General features: G+C 42.8%; 1 protein-coding gene across 10 annotated transcripts in view; it reads left to right on the top strand.

The window, feature by feature from the left end:
* The window catches only part of LOC121277996 (intersectin-2-like), a 216145-nt gene that overhangs the window by 183149 nt on the left and 20616 nt on the right, over nucleotides 1-12380 (top strand). For 9 of the 10 annotated variants that reach the window (XM_041187974.1, XM_041187968.1, XM_041187971.1 and 6 more), the window contains 3 exons: nucleotides 439-545; nucleotides 7583-7766; nucleotides 11797-11895. In XM_041187974.1, coding sequence (XP_041043908.1) covers nucleotides 439-545; nucleotides 7583-7766; nucleotides 11797-11895 — 390 coding nt within the window. Of the gene's footprint in view, nucleotides 1-438; nucleotides 546-7582; nucleotides 7767-8645; nucleotides 8719-11796; nucleotides 11896-12380 lie in introns of those variants that run through there. The other variant, XM_041187976.1, reaches the window with a different exon arrangement.

Here is a 12380-nt window from a genome sequence, read left to right as displayed (position 1 = left end):
TTTTATCTTTTTTAAATTAATATTGGAAAATCCATCCCTCCCGTGGATGAGAATTCCTCAAAAATCCAAAGGCCACCTTGCTGATTTGCCCACTTGCCAATTGCAATGCTGGACAGGCAGCAAAAAATCGCACCTAATTAATACATTAATGGCCTTAATAGGCAGCGCCGCCACCAACCGAAAGACTGTGCAAGTGCGCAATGACGTTGGGACGCTCGCCCAATCAGGTCGGGTGCGCGCCTGCCTGTGGGATGTAAAATTCTGTCTCATATTTTGAAATGCAAATTAAAAAGTTGGGATTTTGAGGGGGTGGGGCTGGGCATCAGTTTTTATTTACTGGAAGAAATGAAGAGTTATATGATCAGAAAGAAATTTGAACTTTGAAAATTCAACTCAGCTAGTTTGCTTGAACTATGTAATTGGACGTTCTCTTTGCAGGTTTTTCAGAAACAAATGGCTGAATCCGGGCTCTTGACTGAAACTGAGCTGGGAACAATCTTTGTGAACTGGAAAGAACTCATTATGTCCAACACCAAGCTGTTCAAGTAAGCGAGTGTGTGTTTTGGTTGGGGAGCCTTGTCTTGTTTAAGAGTAGGCTCTCTTTTTTTTAAAGGGTATGTTCTTCACTGTGGAATCACCAAAATTCACGAATTAGAGTAACAGTTGTTTCATGCTCTTAGAAATGTTGGTCTGGAGTTTCTGCTTTGGGTGCAATTGGTGACAAATTGTGCCCAACATTTCAGTGGTTTTGAAGTATTATTTTTTCTACGTTCCGTTCAAACTCCTGTATCACCAAATATAAAACCTGTCATCAACCAATGTAACTGGGCGGCATCTTGGAATGCACTTGAAAAGAAAACCACTCTTAATAAAAAATTCCTTGATATATTTAAGAGTGGTAACTTGGTGCAGTTTGATTTATACAGCTGAAAATAGGTTTATTACATAAAATGTGTTTTGATTAATGTGAGTGGCCTGATTTTAAATAACAGAAAATATCTGAGTGGAGGTACTGGCATAGTAGTAATGTCACTCAACCAGTAACCTAGAGTAAACCAGGTTAATTCTCTGGGGGTTCAAATCCCATCATGGCATTTAAGTTCAATTAATAAATCTCCCAGAAGGGGAAAGCAGTTCAGACCAGTACTCTTATTCCCCTGTTTTTACTGGTGTTCCAATTTAAGGTATATAAGACCAGTTCGGACCAGAATTCTTATTTCCAGTTTTTACTGTTTTTCCCTTCTGGACTGGAATTAAAAGCTAGTCTCAATAATGATGACCATGAAATCTCTGTTGATTGGCATAAAAACCCATCTAGTTCACTAATATCCTTTAGGAAAGGAAATCTGCCATCCTTACCTGGTCTGGCCTACATGTGACGCTAGACCCACAGCAGAGTGCCCTCTGAAATGGCCCAGCGAGCCACTCAGTCCTATCAACTATTACGAAGCCTGCAAGTTCCCTTCCAGGTCTCACATCATCCTGACTTGGAATGCCGTTCCCTCACTGTCGTTGGGTCAAAATCCTGGAACTCCCTTCCTAACAGCACCTATAACCACATAGATCGCAGCGGCTCAAGAAGGCAGCTCACCACCACCTCAAGGGCAATTAGGAATGGGCAATTCCCACATCCCATGAATGAATAACTTCATTTCCGAGTTATATTGGGGATATAGCAGCCAATTGCTGAGTAAATTGAAAAAGGATTATATTCAAAAGCATCCAAAATGTACCTATTAATGTCCTTGTGCCTAAAAATAAGCTTAATTTTATGAGCCTCCTCAAAGACCTGCAAACAGCACAGTTATCAGAAACTGGGAGTTTTTTGAGAAACTTTGTAGTCAGGGCCGTCTTCTAGCATGATGTTTATTAAACTAATACAAAAGATTGTGGAAACTTATTATAGCAGTAGGATGTTTAAATTAGCGTCAGTGTGATCGACAGTATGAGCCTGCGCAGAGATGGAAATCAACAAAGGTTCCCTTGGCCTCATCACTTTCCGATGATGCAAGTTGTACCTGCATGAAGATTGAGGAAGAGCAGAATTTGGGCTTCAGGGTGATTTCCTCGCAGTGGACTAGCCTGATTGTTAAGCTGCAAGAGATCCGAGTTTAACCTCAGCAGAACTTCAACCTTGAGCTGCAGTTGGATTTGAATTTATATGAAGTGAGGAAGTAAGATATCAGTGGTGTTCATGGGAATTCAAATCAACACTACATTTTTAAGTTCGACAGAGGACTTGTAGCGCAGGGAACTCTTATGACATACATGGATTGCAAAATAAGGACTATCATGGATTCACAGTATATTCAGGAGTATCACATTTGCTCTCAGTGCCAGAAAATCAAGTCTATAAAGTGGAGGATATCTGTGCTTTATAGCAATTTGCCACGTGCCATGATGTCAGAAAGGATCATACTCTCCAGACTGTGGTCATCCCACAATCTAGATTTTATTTTGCAAAAGATCCTCGGTTAGTGTTTCTCACAGAGTCATAGAATCTTACAGCATGGAAAGAGGCCCTTCGTGTCTGCACTTGTCGTCAAGCCCCTATCTACTTTAAACCCATTTTCCAGCACAGGTCCCATAGCCTTGTATACTATAGCGTTTCAAGTGTTCATCTAAATACTTCTTAATTGGTGTGCGGGTTCCTGCTTCACCAACCTTTCAGGCAGTGAGTTCCAGGTACCCCCCAACCTCTGGGTGAAAAACATTTTCCTCAAATCCCCTCTAAATCTCTTGCCCCTTACCTTAAATCTATGCCCCCTGGTTATTGACACCTCCGCTAAGGGGAAAAGTTTCTTCCTACCTAGCCTGTCTATGCCCCTCATAATTTTGCATACCTCAATCAGGTCCCCCCTCAGCCTTCTCTGCTGTAAGGAAAACAACCCCAGCCTATCCAGTCTCTCTTCATAGCTGAAACGCTCCAGCCCAGGCAACATCCTGGTGAATCTTCACTGCACCCTCTCTACTGCAATCACATCCTTCCTATAGTGTGGCACCCAGAACTGCACACAGTACTCCAGCTGTGGCCTAACTAGCATTTTATACAGCTCCATCATAACCTCCCTGCTCCTGTATTCAATGCCTCAACTAACAAAGGCAAGAATCCCTTATGCCTTCTTAACCACCTTATCTACCTGTCCTACTTTTTCCCTGGTCTTTCTACGTACTTTGGACCCAGACAACTTGATCAGCCTCATGAGTCTGTTCTATTTCCAGAGCTTAAGTGTCTCCAGTTTTTCAGTCACCACAAGTGGGCACAGTTCCAGGTGTTCTATACAGTGTGATCAGGACTTCCTCTGACTTGTTTTCTCTACAAATCTGTTGGGAGAGAATCCCATCTAACATCAAGATAAAAGCAAAAAACTGTGAATGCCGGAAATCCAAAACAAGAACAAAAGTACCTGGAAAAACTCAGCAAGTCTCACAGCATCTGCAGAGAGGAACACAGTTAACGATTCGAGTCCGTATGACTCGTCAACAGAACTAAGGAGTAATAGAAAAGAGGTGAAATAAAAGCTGGTTTGGGGGGGTGGTGCAGGTAGAGCTGGATAGTGGGCCAGTGACAGGTGAAGATAACCAAAAGATGTCAAAGACAGAAGGACAAAGAGGGGTTGAAGGTTATCTAAAGAATGTGATAATATGTGACATTAAGGGTAGAAAGCAGGACAAGCAAGATAAAGATAGGCCTAGTAGGGGTGGGGTGGGGGAAAGGGATCGAAATAGGCTAAAAGGTAGAGATAAAACAATGGCTGGAGATACATTTAAAAATAATGGAAATAGGTGGGAAAAGAAAAATCTATATAAATTATTGGAAAAAAGGGGGGGATCGGAAAGAGGGTGGGGATGGAGGAGAGAGTTCATGATCTAAAATTGTTGAACTCAATATTCAGTCCGGAAGGCTGTAAAGTGCCTAGTCGGAAGATGAGGTGCTGTTCCTCCAGTTTGCGTTGAGCTTCACTGGAACAATGCAGCAGGCCAAGGATGGACATGTGGGCATGAGAGCAGGGTGGAGTGTTGAAATGGCAAGCGACAGGGAGGTCTGGGTCATGCTTGCAGACTGACCAAAGGTGTTCTGCAAAGCAGTCACCCATTCTGCGTTTGGTCTCTCCAATGTAGAGGAAACCGCATTGGGAGCAGCGAATGCAATAGACTAAATTGAGGGAAGTGCAAGTGAAATGCTGCTTCACTTGAAAGGAGTGTTTGGGCCCTTGGACAGTGAGGAGAGGGGAAGTAAAGGAGCAGGTGTTGCACCTTCTGCAGTTGCATGGGAAGGTGCCATGGGAGGGGGTTGAAGTGTAAGGGGTGATGGAGGAGTGGACCAGGGTGTCCCGGAGGGAACAATCCCTGCGGAATGCCACCCGGGTGGTTGAAGGGAAGATGTGTTTGGTGGTGGCATCATGCTGGAGTTGACGGAGGATGATCCTTTGAATGTGGAGGCTGGTGGGGTGATAAGTGAGGACAAGGAGGACCCTATTGTGGCTCTGGGAGGGAGAGGAAGGTGTGAGGGCGAATGCGCAGGAGATGAGCCGGACACGGTTGAGGGCCCTGTCAACCACTGTGGGTGGAAAACCTCAGTTAAGGAAGAAGGAAAACATGTCAGAGGAACTGCAAAGGAATGCAAGCGCCAACAACTCATCGACACCAACGCCCATCCAGGACCCTCCACCCCTATCTGTCCCTCTATCCCCATCCCATCTCCCAATCCCAGCCCTGGCCGTGTATTCCCAATACCCCCTGACCTTCCCCTTTCCGATGCTGAACATTCAGTGCTCAGCAAAGGTCTTAGTTTCATACCTTGCGCCTTCATCTCAATGAATTTTGGGCTCGGCACAATGCTAAACTCTTCTTCCGCCGCCTTCGGCTCACTTCTTTGGGCAGGAGTCCTCTCCCCATTCAACGGATCCATTTACCCACCTTCAATATTCTCCCTCCACCTGGACCTCTCCCTCTGGATTCTTACCTTCTCTTGATCTTTTCATTGAGAACTGTCGGCGTGACATCAGTCGTCTCAATTTCTCTGCTCCTCTCACCCACTCTAACCTGTCTCTCTCTGAACTTGTTGCACTCCGTTCTCTCAGGCCCAACGCTGACATTGTCATTAAACCTGCTGACAAGGGTGGTGCTATTGTTGTCTGGCGCACTGACCTCTACCTCCTCGCAGAGGCTGAGCGTCAACTCGCAGACACTTACTCCTACCTCCCCCTGGACCATGACCACACCACTGAACATCAAGTCATTGTTTCCAGGATTGTTACTGACCTCATCTCCTCTGGAGATCTTCCTTCCACAACTTCCAACCTCATAGTCTCCCAACCTCGGACAGCCCGCTTCTACCTCCTACCCAAAATCCACAAACAGGACTGTCCTGGTAGACTGATCATGTCAGCCTGTTCCTGCCCCACGGAACTCATTTCTTGCTATCTTGACTCCATTCTCTCTCCCCTTGTCCAGTCCCTTCACACCTACATCCGTGATTCCTCTGACACCCTACATCATATCAACAATTTCCAGTTCCCTGGACCCAACTATCTCCTCTTCGGCATGGATGTCCAATCCCTCTACACCTCCATCCCCCACCAGGATGGTCTGATGGCTCTCCGCTTCTTCCTCGAACAGAGGCCCGAACAATCCCCATCCACCACTACTCTCTTCTATCTGGCTGAACTTGTTCTCTCATTGAACAATTTCTCCTTAAGCTCCTCTCACTTCCTCCAAATAAAAGGTGTGACTATGGGTACCCACATGGGTCCCAGTTATGCCTGTCTCTTTATGGGGTATGTGGAACGTTCCTTGTTCCAGTCCTACTCCGGCCCCCTCCCACAACTCTTTCTCCGGTGCATCGATGATTGCTTCGGTGCTGCTTCATGCTCTTGTCTGGACCTGGAAAAATTTATTAATTTTGCTTCCACTTTCCACCCTTCCATCAAATTCACATGGTCCACCTTTGCATCTCTGACATTTCCCTTACCTTCCTTGACCTCTCTGTCTCAATTTCTGGTGATAGACTGTCCACCAATGTTCATTACAAGCCTGCTGACTCCCACAGCCACCTTGACTACAGCTCCTCGCACCCCCACTTCCTGTAAGGACGCCATCCCATTCTCTCAGTTCCTTCGCATCTGTTCTGATGATGCCACTTTCAAACACAGTTCATCTGACATGTCTTCCTTCTTCCTTAACCGAGGTTTTCCACCCACGGTGGTTGACAGGCCCCTCAACTGTGTCTGGCCAATCTCCCACGCATCCGCCCTCACACCTTCCTCTCCCTCCCAGAACCATGATAGGGTCCCCCTTGTCCTCATTTATCACCCCACCAGTCTCCGCATTCAAAGGATCATCCTCCGTCATTTCTACCAACTCCAGCATGATGCCACCACCAAACACATCTTCCCTTCACCCCCCCTGGCGGCTTTCCGCAGGGATCGTTCCCTCTGGGACACCGTGGTCCACTCCTCCATCGCCCCCTACACCTCAACCCCCTCTCACGGCACCTTCCCATGCAACCATAGAAGGTGCAACACCTGCCCCTTTACTTCCCCTCTCCTCACTGTCCAAGGGCCCAAACACTCCTTTCAAGTGAAGCAGCATTTCACTTGCACTTCCCTCAATTTAGTCAATTGCATTCGCTGCTCCCAATGCGGTTTCCTCTACATTGGAGAGACCAAACGCAGACTGGGTGACCGCTTTGCAGAACACCTTCGGTCGGTCCGCAAGCGTGATCCAGACCTCCCTGTCGCTTGCCATTTCAACACTCCACCCTGCTCTCATGCCTACATGTCCTTGGCCTGCTGCATTGTTCCAGTGAAGCTGTAAACAATGTTCCCCTAAGGAGGAAGAAGCAGCAGGAACATACCATCAACAGCTCCCAATGAGTTGCATTCCTCTTTGCTCTGAAGTTTGAGAGTTCCATTTGCTGATTCATCTTGGGGGATGCTTGCAAGTTATTGCTGAATATTTAGAAAGAAAAATCTTGTTTGTGCAGGAAACCAAAGTGCAGCCATAAACATCTAGGCCTGAGACTGAACAATGAGCTGCAGAGAGCTAAAGACAAAATTAGCAGTAACAACCCAACTTTGCAAATTGTCAGTTCCAGCCACATTGTTGCAGAGATTGAGGGAAACCAGAGCTCAATTAGTGTAATGTAATCTGGCGGGGTGCCCCGCCACCCCACCACTCCGGCGAGGCAGCTTCCCCTCCCCTGATGGGGCGTCCCCTCCCTCAGCACTGTCTTGAAGTATCACCCAGAAATGTCCTTGAACCCTGGAGTGGAGTTTAACCCTGACTCAATGGGTGAGAGCGAGTAGGAGAGCTTCACTAAGCCCATAATCAGATGAACATTTTGGCTCTGGTGTCAGGCACAAATGGAGCAAGCATCTAGTTTTCCATGATAGGCCAAGTGCACATCACAATACTGCTCAGAATATGAAGTCTGGAGAAGGACAATAAGGATAGCTGCTTCATTTAAAGTCATTGAGTCACAACGGCACAGAAGGAAGCCATTCAACCCATTGAGTCCGTGCCATGTTTACTTTGGGTTATGCGACAAATGCATGACTTTCATTATCCTTGGTTCTAGGGCTCTACGTGTGAGGAAGAAGACTGGTGGGGAAAAGATGGCTGTGCAGATGATAGGAGACATTCTGGCAACAGAGCTGTCACATATGCAGGCCTACATCCGATTTTGCAGTTGTCAGCTAAATGGAGCAGCTATACTTCAGCAGAAAACTGATGAAGAACCAGAATTTAAAGATTATCTTAAGGTATGGAAAAATAATTTTTCTCTCTTCTTGAAAATTTTTCCAAAATATTTTATGTAGGTAAGCTTTATAAGCCTATTCCTTGTTCTGTTTTACCAGCCTATATGAAAGCTCAAATTTTGACTGGGAGAGGACATAAATCTTGGGGGAGTATGCGTGCACTTTTACCTATGATCAATGTGTAAAGTTCAAAGGTGCTTCCTAATCTTCATCATACATTATGATGGGATAAGTGCTTTGACTTTTCAAGGTATTTGGTTGGACTCCTAGTCTTCCTCAGGCTCTAGTTTGGTAAACTTTTCTAAAATTGATGTGGTGAGGCCTCATCTCCTAGCTCAATGTCACTGTATATCCAATTCTATATCAAAGGAGTAGACCAAATTGTTGTATCAGTTTTGAGAAATCAAGGTGTGTCTTAATTTAGTCTGAGGACATATCAGATGAGAAAAATTTCACCCAGATCAGGCAAGTGCTTAAGGTGTGAACTGTAACCAAAATACCAGGGACTTAGAAGTTCATTTAGATCTAGACATTTTGGGTTGTTAAAAGCCTTTGTTTTTCCTTCTTGACACAAAATATACCATAAGCTAAATTATGAGATATACATGTATGTATGTATATAAATATATATATATAAAAATGAGTTCACTGGATGTGATAATGGCAGCCATATATACTGTTTTACGAAGCTGAAATCTTTAGAGCATTGAAACCTGTTATGTTTTTCTTAAATCTAGTTCTTAAAACTGGTAGAGGAAAAATTAATATTTAGAACTTCAGTTGAAGAATAGCATTCACCTATCTGATAGGATTATATGTTCTCATCAGATCCATGCTGCCAGCTATCCTTTCTTTATCAAAGATGCATTCTTATCTTCCCAGTGTGTTCAAAGCTAGTTTTGATGAAAATGGTGGTAAAACTCTGTGAAGGTAACACCAATTGTGAAGGAAATTCAACCAAGGTGAGCTTTGAGGCTTTTAAAATGGTTGACCAACCTATCTCCTTCTTATTCTATCCATGCCTGCTGCTTAAAACACTCAGAAGTTGAGATTGAGGGACAGAATTTAAGCAAGGAAAGATAAAGGCTTATTTCACAGCAATACTCAAATTCACAAAAAGTTTTAAGTTTTCTGAAAAACCACTATTACTTGCCAGAGTGACAAAGCAGAGCTTGGACATTATTGCATAAATATGCATCAATTCTGCTGGTATTTTTGATGATAAAATGAATGTTGTCAATTTTTGATGGGTTGCAATGAATGTTCTGAGGACACCCTCTGGAACCCACTCAAATAACAATTATGTACAATCAAATTTGCTAAACCACCAGAGAAGACAAAAAATTAAACATTGAATATTAATGTAACATGAAGATGTCTGTTCACTCTGAGAGCAAGAGTTGGGACTGGGTGTAAGGAATGTTAAGGCCATGGAGTCAGCGAATTTGATGTAAGATAATAGGCTGGTGTGTAGCAGGAAAGTGGTATATTGCTGGACAGGTTGAAAGGATGAGTAATAGTTGAGGATCCCAGAAAAAGAGACCTGGTCAGAGTAACTGTAGATTAAAAGGCAAAGCCCTTCACTACAACTGCATGCATGTACAAATTCCATTCCTAATGTTTCCTCAATGTTTCAATGTTGATGATTCTAGAATAGAAACAGCTTAAAATCTTGGATTGTCTCCAGTGGATGTTGAAATTAAAAACACTATTGTATTAGTAGGTTTAATTATTTTAAGAAGGATCCTAATGGAGGTGTTTTCTCATCAGAGTCGTTATACCAAAATTTATCTTCATTCTAAATTTTCAATCAGACTTTATTAGATGAGGATCCAGAGCAGGATTTGTCTTTGGATTCTGTGGCTTATTCTGGCATTCAGGCTGCTACCTGGCTGAGATCGGTAATCTCATTATGGACCAAGGCTTGAATTTGGGATCTTCCTTATCTGTGTTCATGACAGATGATACATTGAATCCATTGAACCACCAGGGGAGCATTCTCTTTATAATTTTTCCAACCATTTGTAAAGTGATGAGAGCCAATACTGTAGTTAATGATTTGTGCATATCCTGCATGAAAAAAGTGACAAGCTTTTTGTTTCTTTCCCTCCTCACTCCTCCTAATGGCATCAACTATTTGCTGAGTTCCTTGGTATCTTTTTTTTTATTCTTTCATGGGATGTGGGCATTGCTGGCAGGGCAAGTATTTATTGCCCATCCCTTACTGCCCTTGAGAAAGTGGTAATAAGGCACCTTCTTGAACCACTGTAGTCCATCCTGTACCTGTTTGGTACAACTGAGTGGCATGCTAGGCTATTTCAGAGTCAATCACATTGCTGTGGATCTGGAGTCACATGTAGGCCAGACCAGGTAAGGATGGCCAATTTCCTTCCCTCAAGAACATTAGTGAACAAGATGGGTTTTTTCTGACAATCGATAGTTTCATGGACACCATTACTGAGACTAGTTTTCAATTCCAGATTAATTAATAAATTGAATTCTAATTTCCCCAGCTGCCGTGGTGGGATTTGAACCCATGTCCCCAAGGCGTTAGCCTGGGCCTCTGGATTATTACTCCAGTGGCATTACCATTATGCTATTGTCAGCCCAATACCAATCTTCCAGTATCATGCTCAAGCAGACATTATTTTTGCATAGGGACATTACAGCCAAGCTGAATCCAGTCTTCATTCAACATCACGCACATGCACTTTACAGGTAGCCTGGCTGATTTGCCATCATGTCCCCGTCTGTCGCCCAAGAATGCTCAGGCAATAATGAGTGCCCCTACCACTGCATTGACTTGTGATGAGGTAATTCAGCAAAGATCTCACAACCCACCTTTGCACTACACAAACTCACTCATTCATCAGGGAAGCTTACAAGGCAATTATTAATTTGACACAAGTCAGTTCTAATGTGCTAACATCCTATTCTAAATACATGTATGCCTAATAAAACCATGGAAGTTCACAGAACAGAAGAAAAGACATTCAGCCTATTGTATCTGTGCCAGCTATGACAATCCAAAACTAATCTCTCCCTTATGCTATCCCAGTACCTTTCTTAATTTCAAGTAGCTATCCATTTTTGGATGTAATGTAAAGGTTTCTGCTACTACTATTTTCTGTATTAAAACACTCGATGTTCAGACAACCCTTTATGAAGTGATATCCCCTAATTTCACCCTTTCTTCTCTCATTAATAATTCTATATGGTGACCCCTTGTCACCAGCTCCCAAACCGGAAAAAGTAGTGCTCCCATTTATTCAATCAAACACTTCATAATTTACAAAAACATCCATTTAATTTCATCAGCCTTCTCTGTTCCAATAGAAATAGGCCCAGTTTCTGAAGTCTCTCCTTGAAGCTATATTTTTCCATATCGGCACCATCATGGGCAACCCATACTGTACAATATGGCTTTAATAACCTTGCTTAGTGCATCATCATGATGCAAAAGGGCAAAACAACTATATAGCATTGACTAATAGATCTCCTCATTTTTGTACGTTCTATAATGAAAACTCCAGACATACTTTTAATTGTGGCTTAACTAGTGTTTCATACACATTTAACATCACCTCTGTGAGCCATTATTCTGTCTCAATTTATAAAATCCAAAATGACATTGACTTTTTAATGGTTTTATCTATCTACACTTGCACTTCTATGGAACTATATATTGTATCCTAGGTTTCTACATTCATCTACACCTGTTGGAGTCCTTCAGATTGAATGTGTAATCCTATTAATTTGATTACTCCCTAAAATACTAACCTATTTCTGACCCTCTAAAAAAAATTTTTATAGTCCTTCCTGTTTGCTAAACCTCCTACCCTGTGAAATTGTGTTCGCTACACCAAAGCCCAAATTATCTCTATATGCCAAGAAAAAAGTGAGCCTGTTAATGAGATTTAGATTCTTCTTTCTTATCTGAAAGATATTGATTTAAGTATATGCAGTTTATGACTATAACCAAACACTTGAGTGTTGATCATTTTCAATAAATTTTGCACTTTTTCTCCCACAGAAATTGGCCTCTGACCCTCGATGTAAAGGGATGCCACTGTCCAGCTTCTTACTGAAGCCTATGCAGAGGATTACACGTTATCCACTTATTATTAAAAATGTAAGTGCATTCTTTTAAAGTGGTTCCTAGTGTTGCAGCATAAAATTAGGAGTCAGTCTTTCAGTTATACCAAACTTATTCATTGCTATAACTACTTATATATTTAAACACTGTTAAAAAAGAGTTCACTTGCCAACTAATTAGCACTCTTTTCACATACAGTATAAATTGTTGGTTTCCCTTATATTGGTATTTTTGCAAAGTGAATAAAAAAGATTTTTATTACAACACGCCTGAGCATCCTGTGTTCTGAAATTTTGCTTGCCATAACTCTAGTTGACTTCAGCAGCAGAGCCACCTCCAACTGAAGGTCAGAAGTTAAATCACCTTTACATTGGCATTCACTTAGTCCAGATTCTAGAAGGTTTACATTCAGGAGCTGGCTCCCAATGTTTACACTAATAAATCTGGGTGGCTGAATCATTGACCCAGCTTTTGTGGGTTTACTATTCTGTCCTGAAAGAAGAGAATCCGCTTGAGTAGCT

The sequence above is a fragment of the Carcharodon carcharias genome, chromosome 5 (genome assembly GCF_017639515.1).
Source record: "Carcharodon carcharias isolate sCarCar2 chromosome 5, sCarCar2.pri, whole genome shotgun sequence".
NCBI classification, from domain to species: domain Eukaryota; kingdom Metazoa; phylum Chordata; class Chondrichthyes; order Lamniformes; family Lamnidae; genus Carcharodon; species Carcharodon carcharias.
The sequence above is the reverse complement of the archived record's forward strand: the minus strand, read 5'-3'. Positions and strand labels throughout refer to the sequence as shown.